The following is a 13597-nucleotide window of genomic DNA, read 5'->3' on the forward strand; positions in this document are numbered from 1 at the left end:
CACGAGTGTATTCATTTCGTTCTTACCCTATGTTTAAGATCAGATCAGAGACCTCCCTGAAGAAAAGAAATCATAAATATACTTAAAAGATTTTTAATAATGCAGTAGTATCAGATGTGGTATTAGCAAGACTGCATTTTAATGCCTAGTTTGAAATTTGTTGTTTAGGGATGAAGACATGCAAAGCCTGGCTAGTTTGATGAGTATGAAACAAGCTGATATTGGAAATCTAGATGATTTTGAGGAAGACAATGAAGAAGATGAAGAAAACAGAGTGAATCAAGAGGAAAAGGCTGCAAAAATTACAGGTTGGTTTTGTCACAGGGGTAGTAAAATGTAGTTCCCTTTGCTAATTGCAAGCTGCGTTCCACAGATTTTATCCTTATGCTATATTTGTATTTAATTTTTTAAAAGTCTTCGAAAAAAAATAAAATAAAATTTAGGTAGTTTGATTGAAGAGGGACCATAACTCAACAAAGTTTAATATTTGTGAATTGAAGAGCACTGATTTATGTGTGTGTCCTGTTTTTAGGAGAGAGTGCACTAAGTAGCATTTTAGGGAAGCAAAGAACCAGTGTGAACAGAGGAGTAAAAAGATGGAGGGATAGGGTGAGTGAACGAGAAGGCAAGAGGATGAGCTGAAGTGAAATAATGAAGTCAGTTTGTGAGAATAACTGCGAAATGAGTTGTGCCGTGGGTAGGTGCTGAGGTTCTGCTCAATAACATGGTAATTCTGCCTTTTGGTTGGGGGTGTCTTGTGGAAATGGAATCAGGAGACTGTTAAAGGACTTTCAACGGAATTTGATAGTAAGGTTGTTTGAAGTGAGATAGTATAACTACATTTGAATTGCTTACTGATGAAAATGCTTAGTGTGTCCAGGATAGCTGAACTAATCGATGCAAGTGAGCTCAGGATGTGATGATGTTAAATTGTTGGTGGAGATCATTATGTAGTACTGCTTCAGATGGGTTCTGTAGGAACTCTTAGTGTCAAAGAATCAGGAAAAGACAAATGAACTTCTCGTGCCAGCCTTCCTGCCTGCCAGTGCTCTTTAAAAATCTCTGTTGAGATAATGGGATCCTTCACTAAGGTGGGGAAGAGCAGCCCAGGCAGAGAAGGGAATTGTCCAATCTGTTCTTGAAAATCCTGAGGAACTTTGGTTCAGTGTTAGGAAACATGGTTACATCTCTTCTTTTCCAGCTTTCATTGCAATCGAAAGCTTCAGCCTGAAGCAGTTATTACTTAGTTAGATTCAGCATTGTGAAAGGATGCAAATATGTTTTCTCCATGCTTTACATATTCAATTAAACATTTTGTACCCTCACTAAATCTCTACTTATACTGTGTGTGTCTGGCACACACCAGATTGAAAACTCCAGAATGAAATACTTGAGAGGCAGAAATAATGTATTCTTGGTCAGGGAGCAGAGAAATACCAGTCTGGTCACACTGAGATCATTCTGCGAGGTCTTCCTCACCTTCCCCAGAATAATTCAAGTGCATATCAGAACACCAGACAAAATCTGATGTATTCACCAGGATATCTGATAATCAGAAGAGAAGGGCACATAAAGAGAGGCTACATAAAGTCTGTATCTAGTAGTGTGCAGAAGTGTTTTATTAAGATATGTCTAGGTACTCCATAGTATCATAGAACAGTCCAGGTTGGTAGAGACCTTGAAAGATCATGCGGTCCAGCCTTTTGTGGGAAAGGGAGCCTAGATCCAGCAATCCTGGAGCCTAGATCCTGTCCAATCACCTCTTGAAAGCCTCCAGTGATGGGGACCCCACCATGCACCGAGGACTGCTACGGAAGACTCATGTGCAGAAGGACAGTAACTGAAAAGCAGCAGATCTTCCTCTTAAACTTTATGGATTTTTGCAGCGTTGAGCAGCTAAACACACCAACAAACGATTCCTGAAGAAGCAAAAAGCTGATATAGGTTAGTTTGTCCACTGTCCTTTGGCTATGTGGTGAACATCCCTGGAGGTAGGTGGGGAAGGGTGAGCTGTCTGATGGGCAACATGAGGTCCTAGCTCGAGTTCTTTTAGAGGCGTTTCGGCTTTTCCAACTGTTGTAAAGGCCAAAATTACAACAATTTTTTGTAGATGCACTAAGGGAACCTGAGGGGGGAAAGGTCAGCCTTGGACGACTTGTGTTGGCTACAACAGCTGAGTTGCTTCATTAGCCTGGCAAACTTTTGCCATGTTAGACAAGGAGAGGGATGAGAGGGATGTTGAAGGAGAATGAGCACATGTAGTTTCCCAAGCAAATGGGAGAACATAGGGTAGTAAGTAAACACTAATAAATAAAATGTAAAGGGTCTGTTTCAACATGTATTCAAGACTGATTTCATTGGCAGTTGACAGACTCCTGTAATAAATATTATGAACGGGAAAACTACTAAAATACAAGGAGAAGGCTGAGGAACCAAGGGAGAAAGAGGTAGGAATCATTGTAGAAAAACAGGAAGAAGTACAGAAAGAAGGAAATGGAAAAAAAATGAGGTAGCAAAGTACTCTCTAAAATTTCTTTCAAAAATAATTGTGTTCACAGAATCCCATGAAGTTAATTGAGGAAGTTACATAACCCTCTTGAAAGCTTGCTGCTCCCAACATTTTCTCATCTGTTGCTGTGTGAGGGTGTTGGCAGCCGAGCGAGCTGGAATGCTTTCATTGACTCAGTCCCCTGCGGCAAATCACTTTGCCTTGGTGCGCCTGTTTTTCCAACTGTAAAATGGGGATACTGGCTATAACTACTTCGCGGGAACGATGGGAGTGTTACATGGTTAAAGTTTGTAAGCGAGCTTTGAAAAAGGAAAGCACAAGTAGTAAAGCAGAAGGGATTATTATCTTACTTTTAACTCAGTTTTCTCACAGAAACGTTGGATGACTTGATGACTGAAACATTGTCATTCTCCAGCCACAGCCACGAGAGGTGCTGCAAATCTTTATCACAGATACTGTTCCTTTTTGCAGCGCACTAAAGTTAATTTTTTTTTTTATTGGGCCCAAAGTTACATTTTTATAGATGAACAAATCTATCCCCTGCTAGGAGAACAAGGGAGACCTGCTGACTGGGGCTCTAGATGGTGCAGGAGAGTTAGGAAATGCTGCTTCTCTTCCCTGATGTGTTGCCTAACTTTGGATAAGTATCTGTGCCTCGGTTTCTTCAGGTGTGAAATAAGTGGCACAATACTGACCTACCTCAAAAGCACCGTGGAATTTGGTGTGGTCAACATGCGAGCTGTTGCCATACAACTGACCTTAAGATCAGACTGAAAGATATTTTCCATTCAAAGTATCACTTTAATTTAGAAAAAAAAAAACCTCCCTCCATCTCAGACTTTTCCCCAGCCTTCCCAATATTTCTTGTTTAAATTTTTCATGTGTAAAAGCTCTATCTCCACCTAACTGTTCATGTGAACTTGAAAATGATGTTTGTAACCATGAAATACATTTCAAATATTTCGCTTCTACACTATTAATATAGATGAATTGAAACGTCCCAGAATTATCCTGCCCTTAGTCTTCAGTTGAAGACAAAGTATCCCAGCGTACTGGAAGAAACGTGGCTCACAACCCGCAAACTTGGTGTAGTAATAAACGCATTGCTTTTCTTAATGTTTTAATTGATACTTAGAGCCTCATGCAGAAGTTAATGGTTGCCTCTTTCTCCATCTGTGCAGGAGCATGGTGAATGTCCTGGGGTGCCACATGGACTCAGCAATGTGCCCACGTGCTCCCTATTGCAGCAATCTGAATCCCAGTATATTTCAAGAGCAGGCTTCTAGAGAGCAATATGTGTAACCTGTCCTTGCCATTTGCAAAACCATACCTCCCATGTAAAGTTCTGATACCTTTAATCTTCTTTGTTCAGTAGCACCAAGCTGCTTAAAAAAAAAAAAAGAGCAAGAGAAAAGAATGAAAAAAAACCCCAGTGATTTATATGACATACTTGTAGAACAAGCTAATATACATTTGTAGATAATGAGATTTATAAAAGATAATATAGGACATAAATCTCCAACCTACCACTTCCACACTCCAAAATATGACATAAACCATTTAATATTGTAATGAGAAACATTGTAGTGCACACAGGTGTTTAGGTTGGCAGATGGGACCAGGTGATTCAGACCACATCAAAGAATTCCCTCTTTTTAAAGCTCTGAACTTAATTTGTTATTTTCTGACAATAAAAACTGAATTGTAATTGTTTTGGTTTGTTGTTTTTTTTTTTTCACATGCTGGCATAATAAATTGTAAATCATGTCAGCATCTCAGCCTGTTTTAAACTAGTAATTTGTTTGTACTAGTGTTTTATAAGGTCAGCTCTGTTTTATTTGAGTACAGCAAGGTATTTGCCATTGTGTGTCTGGAGTCTTAAAAATTCCCGGAAGATAGTATTGTATTGTTCAGATCTCTAAGGTGTATATATGATTTTATACCAAGAAAGTTAAGAATTTTGGGGCAGTTTTCATATTATTTTTTAGGATATCAGTCTTGTTTGTTGGAGTTAAAAATAAGGAAGTGAGGAGGGTGAAATTAACCTTGTGTAGTTAGGTACAAATGCAATCCCATCTAAATAGATTTTTGCTTTAGGGTCAAGAACAGTTAGGAGGTGCGGTTAAGAGGAATGCTGCTGTGGCTTTGTCATTGTCAGCGTAGATTATGTCCAATAGATGTTGGCAGAACAGATCATTTCACTTGTTAATTTGCAGATTGGCGTATCTTTGCAAAGCAGTTGGAATTTGGAAAAGAAGGTTTTTAACCATATGACTGAAATGTTTTCAGGTTGTGGACTGTGCTTTTGGCTTCAGGTTCTTTATGCTGCCTGTGAAGGCATGAAATTAAGCGTTGTGTCAGAGTGTCAAGTGGTGAAGGTGTTGCCTTGTAGGAAGGCACAAGTCCCCCCTCCTAGGATGCTCTGGGTGGCTGTGGGCACCAGCATGAGTTGGGACAGTTACGAGATTACTCAATTTTCACCTCACTCTGATACCTTGTAACTAGTTCGTAGAATTCCCAAGCAAAAACCATGTAAGAAAAAGTCAAGTACACAACAGCAGTGAACTAAAAGTCTTACAAAGAAGTAACTTCCTGTGCGCACAAGAAATTGAAGGTTAAAGGAAATCCAGGAATGATTGGCATGAGAAATGTGCAGTAAAGGCACCTACGTAGCTTTAACTTCACTGGTGACCCCAGAAGACATCATCTATTTCATTGGGAAAAGGCAGGAGATGAAAAAAACCTGTTGGAGGGGCGATGATACTTGACAAGCGGGATCATCTCTCCTGCACAGGTTTTTCTTGCCTGTTTGTCAGCTGGAAGGAGCAGGGAGCCTGTCCCCTCTCCCCAGAAACCCGTGCCTGAGGTCTTTGAGGGATGCCTTATTACTAGAGAAACTCCATTTATCAGATGAGGTGGGTAGGGCTGCTTTGGGGGAGGATCAGAGAGGAATTTTTCCCCTTGGGGCAGCAGCCAGTAAGACCTAGTTGATTTTTGTTTCTTTCTTTCCTTCCAGAATTATGGAGGCATCAACGACTTGATTAGAATTAAATATTAAGATTAATACTTTTTAAAAATAATTAATTCATGGCAATTCACACTATGGACAGAAGGTGAAATAGGATTTTACCAAACAGTGAGGTGTTACTTGCATAGCGTTACAGTGGCAAATTCAACCAATATGTAAGTTCAGTATTCTCATAGCACAATACTGATCGTATCTTTTAGAACTATTAGAAAACTTCAGCTTGTCACAAGTCAGAATTTAATAGTGACTGATCATAAATGTTAAATAATCAGAGTATGTGTGTATAAATAAATAAAATATATAAGGCATGCGTATGCATTAGTTTTCTGTAGCCTTAAGGATTTGGGAGGGAGATAAGTTGTTCTGGGGCTGTTTTGTGTTGACTCATGATGGTTTAAAATTCAGGTTTTCTTCATGAGCAGGAAAAGTCTTTAAATTATATCTAGTACATCTAAGTTTTGAACTGATGTGCGTACTCGTCCTCATAAAACTAATTACTGCTGCTGACACCAGGCATCTGGCAAGGTTTTGTTTATGTCTGTTAACTGAGTTTCTTGTTAAATTATCACTGAAGCACTTACACAGATGCTTTGCTGTAGGTATATCACTGTAAGGGCTCGTTCTAAATGTATTCTTTTAATTAACTCTAAGTGTCTTCTCTTTTATGCTTACTCTCTCTCTTTCTAGTAACAGTGTTCGTTCCACTTCTGTTTCATTAAATGCCCTTGCCTTATGTTTGTCTTGACTGGCTTCTATTTACAGAAATTGTAAACCAGTTGAATGCTCTGAGCAGCTTAGATGAAGATCAAGATGACTGCATAAAGCGAGCAAATATGCCTTCAGCTAAATCAGCCAGTTCCTCTGAAGGTCTATGAGCTTTCCTCCTTTCTTTCTGTTTCTGATTGTCTGTATTTACTGTGACCTGTTACCTTTTGACTCCTGCTCGTATTCAGCTGTCAGTTTTATCTCTGTGCTTCTACCCAGCATGACTCTCAGTAATTTGTAGTGCATCCAACAGGTAACAACACGATAGAGAAAGAGCCTGTCTCCTCTACAGCTCCGTTGTCATCTGATAATGAACAAGAAAGAAAAAAAAAATGACAAAAAAAAACCCCACCCAGACCCCAAGCCTAAAACATTAGTTGTGTAGTCAATAATACTTGACCTCTCTAACTTAATAAATGTCCCCTCTCTGATTTTACATGCACGTTACATCCAAAACTTGACATTTCCTGCCGATAGTTAACGTGTGTGAACAACCAAAAAGTAATTGCTGTATTTATCTTGTTAGACGTTCTGCAACATTTATTTAACGAAGATAATAGAACGCTTTGTTAGTAGTCATTTCTATTTCGTAATGTTCTGATTGTGAAGTTTCATTCATTTCACTTTTTTTTTTTCCTCCTTTGTTGGTGTACTACTGAAGTGCATTAGCTTAGTTGTGCAGTTCGTGCCATACCCTGGTGCACTGTTTCGAGGGACTGTTGATACGGGGTTTTTTTCAGCTTGACATATGTTAGATGAACTCTTTGTATCTATATTAAAACAATGTTCCAACTTGTTTTTAGAGCTGATCAATAAACTTAATTTTCTGGACGAAGAGGAGCAAGACCTGGCCAACTCTAGTACAAACCCCTTTGGTGATCCTGACACAGCAGAATTAAATCCATTTGGAGACCCTGACGTAGAAGGTAATAGATTTGTACTACATAATTCATTGTTAATTGCAAATGCTTAATGAAACATGATTATTTTTTTTTGTGGGGCTACAAATGAAAAATGTTATTTTGATTAAGTATAGTTATTACATGCAGTACTGAGGTAGCACTAGCAGTAATCCAGTTGCCACTGAAAAATGGATTTATCCTTTGAGTCACATCCTTATGTGTATTTGCCACTGAGGGCTACCAGCTAAGAGTTGAACCAAAGACTTTTAGACCTGTCAGGTGTGTTACTAGTACTCACCTCGTGTGGTATAAATGAGCAACACATACTGTAAAGCGCCCCTGTTCCACATGGATGCTGGTTTATATGAGAACTTCTTCACTGCATCACAGCTATTGTTGGCTAGCGCTAATTTTCATTATTATAATTTAATTGTATCTCGTTCATTCTTCTTTTTTTGCTCTTATGGCTTCCTCAGTTAAGCCTTCTGGCATCACGCCTTGCACCACGTGGTAGGTGTTAATCCCCTTTCCAGTCACAGAATCATAGAATGGTTTGGGTTGGAAGGAACCTTAAAGATCACCCAGTTCCACTCCGCTGCCCTGGGCAGGGACACCTCCCACCAGACCAGGTTGCTCAAAGTGCCATCCAGCCTGGCCTTGAACACCTCCAGGGATGGGGCAGCCACAGCTTCTCTGGGCAACCTGGGCCAGTGTCTCACCACCCTCACAGGAAAGAATTTCTTCCTGATATCTAATCTGAATCTCCCCTTAGGAGTTTTTAATCTGGTAAGACTTTTAGGCTGTGAGGCCAGAAAGGAGTACCAAGGCAGCAGGCATCTCTGCTGTCCTCATATCCATGTCTAGATATGCAGGCTTCCATCTGCTGCCATCAAAAAACCGGGTCTGTGACTTTCTTAGTTTGCAGCTGCTCGAAATGACAATCCACAGTTAAATCCTAAGTTTGAAGCTGTATTCAGCCATTCCTGTTCAAAGCTCCAAGACTTTTCTTCCCACAGAGAATACGAAGGAGCATTTGCCACCTTTAACCAAACCCCAGGTCCCATTCTGTAATGGTGGTGGAAAAGAACCACACTGGGCAGGAGCAGCCCAGGGTACAGCCATGGGATTTCTAATGCCAGGTCTAATGAGGTTGCATTTCTGAGCTGCAGTTTCCATCTGTGGTTACTCCCTGTCTCTGGACAAGCTGAATGTTTACTCACAAGATGGCTTTTCTGCCTTCTGAGTCCACAGAGGCCAATGTGGGTGGTGATCTAAGTCATGTCATGCTTTGGCTGTGATGTAGTCTCACAGCTTGTATTTCTCAAACAGGGACATTGCGCTATCTTCTGTATTTGGCCATTGAAGCCATAAAGCCACTATCCCAGGCCCCTTCCCCCTCCTCTAAAGTTGTCAGGTGTTTCTAGAGCTGCAGAAGTGATTTGTTTCAGCTTTGTAGATACCAATATATATGGATTAGATTCTGGTGTTTGGATCTTCGTCTTAATTTCCAGTCTGTTCCTCAGCTGTGAATTCCCTTAGGATCACGGAAGGGATATAAAACACCTGTTCTCATCCATCTAGTTGTCCATGCACAACTTGCTCTAAGAGACTCAGCCTATATTCCTTTCTTTCTTCTCTGCTCTGGAAAGAAGAGCTCCCTTCTCCCTGGAGAGAGCCATACAAGTCCCGTCCTATGTAAACTGCTGTTTTCCAAACCTAGCTTTTCTTTCCTTTCCAGAGAGAACCTGCACTGGCAGAAAGCAGCAGGTCTTCTCACCACAAAATGTCAGGACTAAGAATTGGCTCCTTCTCCTCTCAGGGACAGGGATTTATAAACTGGTGGTGTTTCTTAGTGCCGGAGTAGCTTGACACCTATGTCAAGTTCCCTATGCGCAGACTCTATCCAAGGCTCCAGCCTGCTTATGTTCCCAAAAGACTCCTAGTATATGTGGGGCACGTTTTTTCAGTTGATTCTGGTCCCTTTGTTGGCATCCAGCCTTTTCTGCCATCTCCAGTCACAGTCATGGACACTTCTCTGTTCCTCTGGGTCCATTTTCTGTACTTGGACAGTCTTAGGGCTCAGACTGTTGTGTCCCCAAAGAAGTCCCATCTGTATGGCTGTGGGCAGCAATGCTGAGTTGTTGGGTGTGTGTACCAAATATTCCTCCCACACATTGTTGCCATCATGCAGCAGTCAACGTACAACAACATGACCGTAATTTTGATAAACAGGGTGTCACTAGATTCTTCCTACTGTGTCATAAGGTGTTTTTTTGTTTGGGAGGGATGGGGCTTCTGTCAGGTTCATGTGACAGCAGTGTGTCTGCCTGGAGCACTGAACCAAGTGGAAGGAAGTTCTGAGGCGTTTCAGGCTCTTGGACCAAGAGTGGGACATCCGGTGTGGCATTTTTTTATAGCTTTTACTTTATGATTAGTGTCTCCCCAGGTATTCTTCTAGTCACCTCGGACACCTCTGAGAACTGCTGGCTCCTCCACTCCAGAGCTGTCTTGTCCTTATGATAGGCACTGGTTGTGTTCCTTTTCCCTTGCTTGGCCTTGACATGTGCCTTTCCTCCAGTCGTCTTCCTTCTCAGAAAATTGAGGAGGGAAAAAACAGTGCTGAGACAAATTAGGTAGGACAATTCTGGTCTTCAGCAACAGCAGGAATATGCTACGTATGTCTGTGGCATTGGATCAGTGTCTCTACATGGGGAGCACCTAGACCTTACTGTTTTGGGGAGATTTCCCTTTGGTTTGGACTACATTTTGAAGTGACACAGTATTGCAGCTGTTCTCACCCAGCAGAAGGCTGCCCTGTTTGTTTCCCATTTGGATGCAGGTATATTCCCTCATGGTTTAGGACATTTCTTCTACTTTGAGACCTCAGCATAACTTTCATTGCTGCCATGGCTTTTTAGGAAGCTCTTTGAGACTATGGCCACTTGTTTGCTTTTGCATCCTTAAGTGAATGTGACCTTTTTGGTGGCCACCCCAGGAGCTTGGGAGCATGACAGAGGTTCAGGAGTTTAAGGCAGACTTTCTCCTTCAGGCTTAAAGAGTCACATTACCTGTTTCACTTGTCTTGTGATCTGCTTAAATCAAGAGATTAACCTTTTATGCATGCAGGGATGAAGTATTTTTTTATTCACTGCATGTTAGTCTGCTTTATCTTTTTATCTGGACAAGGCAAAATCTTGAATTTAGATTTTGTGAAAGTTCAGAATCTCCCCGTAGAATTTGTTACTTTAATTTCCCTGAGAAGTGCAGAGCAGCCATCTGCAGCCTCCTTTCCCTAGGACTTTGCCGTCAGATGCTAGCAGGCATGATGTGCCGTTTGGCAGAGATATTCCAGGGATATTCCTATCAAGCCTGTAAGCTGTGCGCTTAGCGAAAGAGTGCTTAGAGTCACGCAGGGTATGAATACGTGTGTATTGACAGTCGCTCAAAGAGAAGGGAGGATTACTTGCCAGTAGATGCTTGTTTCCTAGACAGATATTTCTTGTGCCTGTTCGCAAACCAGCTACTTTCCCTCTATCTTCCTAATCCCATAATCACCTAACCCTGGGAATGTGGGGTGGAGAGAAACTAAAGGCGTGAGTGCTCCCAGCATCTCCGTGTACATTGTGGGTGCAGTGCTCGGCAGAGGGTTCTCAGCAAGCTGGCTCTGGATGCTGCTGTGGTTTAAGAAGTCCTTAGTGGAAATGATCTTATATGCACAGTGGAGTTGAAAGTGCATGTGAACAACCTGCCTCAAAAAAATCTTCAACTGTGGAAATGAAACCTTTCAGTCTGTCTCTTGGTTGACATGTTGAATTGAGATTTATTCTCTCTGTATCTAGACAGAGAGAGGTCAGCTAGACATTAGGAATCTGGAAAATAAAAAATCTGTTCAAACAGTATATCTCTACAGCTTTATATCAGACAACATGTAGAAGATCACAGGAGGACTGCCTTTTAGTTATGTTACAACAGAATTCTAAAATCAGTTAATTTTTTTGCAAAATATTTTTCTTGTGGAAGTTAACATATGCAACAAATTCAAATAGAAAACTATGACACACTTTTGGCGCTCCAGATATTTTTTTTTTTTAATTAGGTGTGGAAAGCAAATTTTGAAGTTGTGTATGACCAATGCAAGTTTCCTGCCACACATCTGAGACATGAGGGTATCTGTTTGCTCGCGCTGCCTCCCGCTTTCATTTAAAACGGCATTTACTTTACCAATGTATTTCTTTACCCTCTGTGTAGGCTTCTGAGCTCCCTTCAGCGTGTGTTACACTGCAAATGAAAACGGTGCTACAATGCAGTACCAAGCCCCTGAATCTCTCTTAGGATAGTCCTAAGGAGAGCGGTCCAAGAACCAATATGGAGGAAAAAGTCTGCTCTGTCCCTTCTTAATGAAATGCAATGTGTTGCTGGTGTGAGTATTAATAAAAGTAATAGAAAATCATCACTGGTTTATAAGGATGCCAGTCATTATGCTTTCTAGAAGTACTGGGAAGTAACATTTTTATTCTGTGGTGTTTGTTACACTGCTCACATCACCAGCATGACTGTGTGCCTGCCGGTAGTGCAGTAAATGGCATAACTAAATATCTTTCACATGTGGCTTGTTCTTTCATCCTTTGCCAAGGGGAAAGTGGTACGCGTAGTGTTTTGGTGGGGGGTTTGTTTGGTTTCAAGGGATGTGTCACAATATGTTTGTGTTACAAAAGGCAAGTGGGTTGAAGGGCAGGGTGATTTTTGGAGATCCTCTGGGAACTAGAAGGCTGATTGTGCAGATAGGTAGTGCCAGAGTGATTGCTATCACAAGCACTCTTTCTCAGTGGAGTTAGGGCAAGTAATGGTTCCAGAATTTGGCACAAGAGCAGCTGGTGCTTCTGCTGTAGTAATACTTCTACCTCTCCTCTTGTCACTCCTACCCCTCTGGCTTTATTACTTAACCATGCAAAAGTATTGTGTGTTTGACCCTTGGAATGCCAAACTGCAAATGTCTGTCTTTTTTCTTTTTTTTTTTCTTAATATATATTGGTGTATATTGGGAACTGCAATGAAAAAGTAGTTCAAGTAGAGACTGGAGACCTGGGCTTTCAGCTGCAATTAATAATTAGGGGGAAGCAGGGGAATCTGTGTTGACTCAGCGTAAAATCAGCTTGAAGAGGGCAATAAGCCCCTTTTAAGCTGTTGTATGTTCAGCCCCCCTAAAATTCATTTCTGACATCATTAGGTTCTTGAGAAAATACGAGTGTCTGTCACAGAGAAGGTAACAGTGGCTGCAGCTTTAAGAGCAGTGCTGTTGAGTCACCGTCCTAGCCATTTAATTTGTTATAGAGAGGGGTGGACCAACACTTGACATAAGAGCTAGTCCTGATGGGTTTCAGAGACCCTGTGAGAGATAGCCTGGTCAGGTTCATGTTCAGGTGGGGACCCTCCCTCCTGTGGGGACGTCAAAGGAGGCAGAGGGGAAAAAACCCCAATATCCTGGAGGAGGGAGAATGAGTAGCTAAGTTAAGTGGGTTCTAGTTGAGCCTCTTCAAAATTCTGCCCGTAAAAGTGTCTTGAAAATGATACTTTCAGAACCTCTTTTAATCTGAGTCTGCGTGTAGGATTTTGTGAAGTCTTTTCATTAATAATAAGCCAGAGGTCTCCAAGCGCTGATCTGCAATGCTGCGCATGTGAGGCCTAATCTGTAGTTATTGTTGAGCCAATGAACAAGAGAAAGAATTTTGTCCTAGTTAGGGTTACAGCACCCGATCCACAGTGTTGAAATAGAAAGAATTGCAAAAACCATTTGCATTGCCCCTTAAAGTTTATCAGATTTAAACACGCATTTAACATTTCATTTCCAGGAGACACTTAAAAGCAAGTTAGAAATAAAAGCTTACAGTATAGTTTTAAGAGATTGTTTCCCTGAGTGTTTTTAACTTCAGGAAATATTACTGACATTCCCTTTAGTAATATTTGTTTGAATACTGCTTGTGAGTTATCAGCAAGTTTTGCTCGGATATGATAATGTGTATTTATCAACAGATTCATGTGCAGGTGCAGTAATCCATCATATGGAGCTGCAGAAGTAGGTATTTGTAGTTGTGCACCCTCTTGACAAAATATTTAAAGATTTGTGCAAAGTTTAAAGTAGAAAAAATATTGGTTAAAAAGTCATCAATAAGTTGCACAATTTGAACAAGACATACCTCAGTCATTTTTCATTAGGTGACTTCTGCTGCTTATATGAAACTGCCTTTTGAGGGCAGATCTCAAAAGCATTTCTGCTTGGCCTAGTTCATCAAATCGCTAAACATGTGGGTAACATCTGAGCAATACTCTGACTCCCATAAGCTTCAAGTCATGCATGTCTATGCAGTAAGGCTGGGATTTGGCTCACCTGGTTTT

At 41.0% G+C, this 13597-nt stretch overlaps 1 protein-coding gene across 20 annotated transcripts in view; it reads left to right on the top strand.

Annotated features, from left to right (window-relative positions):
• Positions 1 to 13597, top strand: part of EHBP1 (EH domain binding protein 1) — a 229740-nt gene that overhangs the window by 92280 nt on the left and 123863 nt on the right. For 13 of the 20 annotated variants that reach the window (XM_074579193.1, XM_074579194.1, XM_074579196.1 and 10 more), the window contains exons 7-9: positions 169 to 308; positions 6300 to 6404; positions 7106 to 7228. In XM_074579193.1, the coding sequence (XP_074435294.1) occupies positions 169 to 308; positions 6300 to 6404; positions 7106 to 7228 (368 nt within the window). The remainder of the gene's footprint in view (positions 1 to 168; positions 309 to 6299; positions 6405 to 7105; positions 7229 to 13597) is intronic. The other 7 variants (XM_074579200.1, XM_074579202.1, XM_074579203.1 and 4 more) reach the window with 1 other exon arrangement.

This window comes from Larus michahellis, chromosome 3 (assembly GCF_964199755.1).
Source record: "Larus michahellis chromosome 3, bLarMic1.1, whole genome shotgun sequence".
In the NCBI taxonomy this organism is placed as follows: domain Eukaryota; kingdom Metazoa; phylum Chordata; class Aves; order Charadriiformes; family Laridae; genus Larus; species Larus michahellis.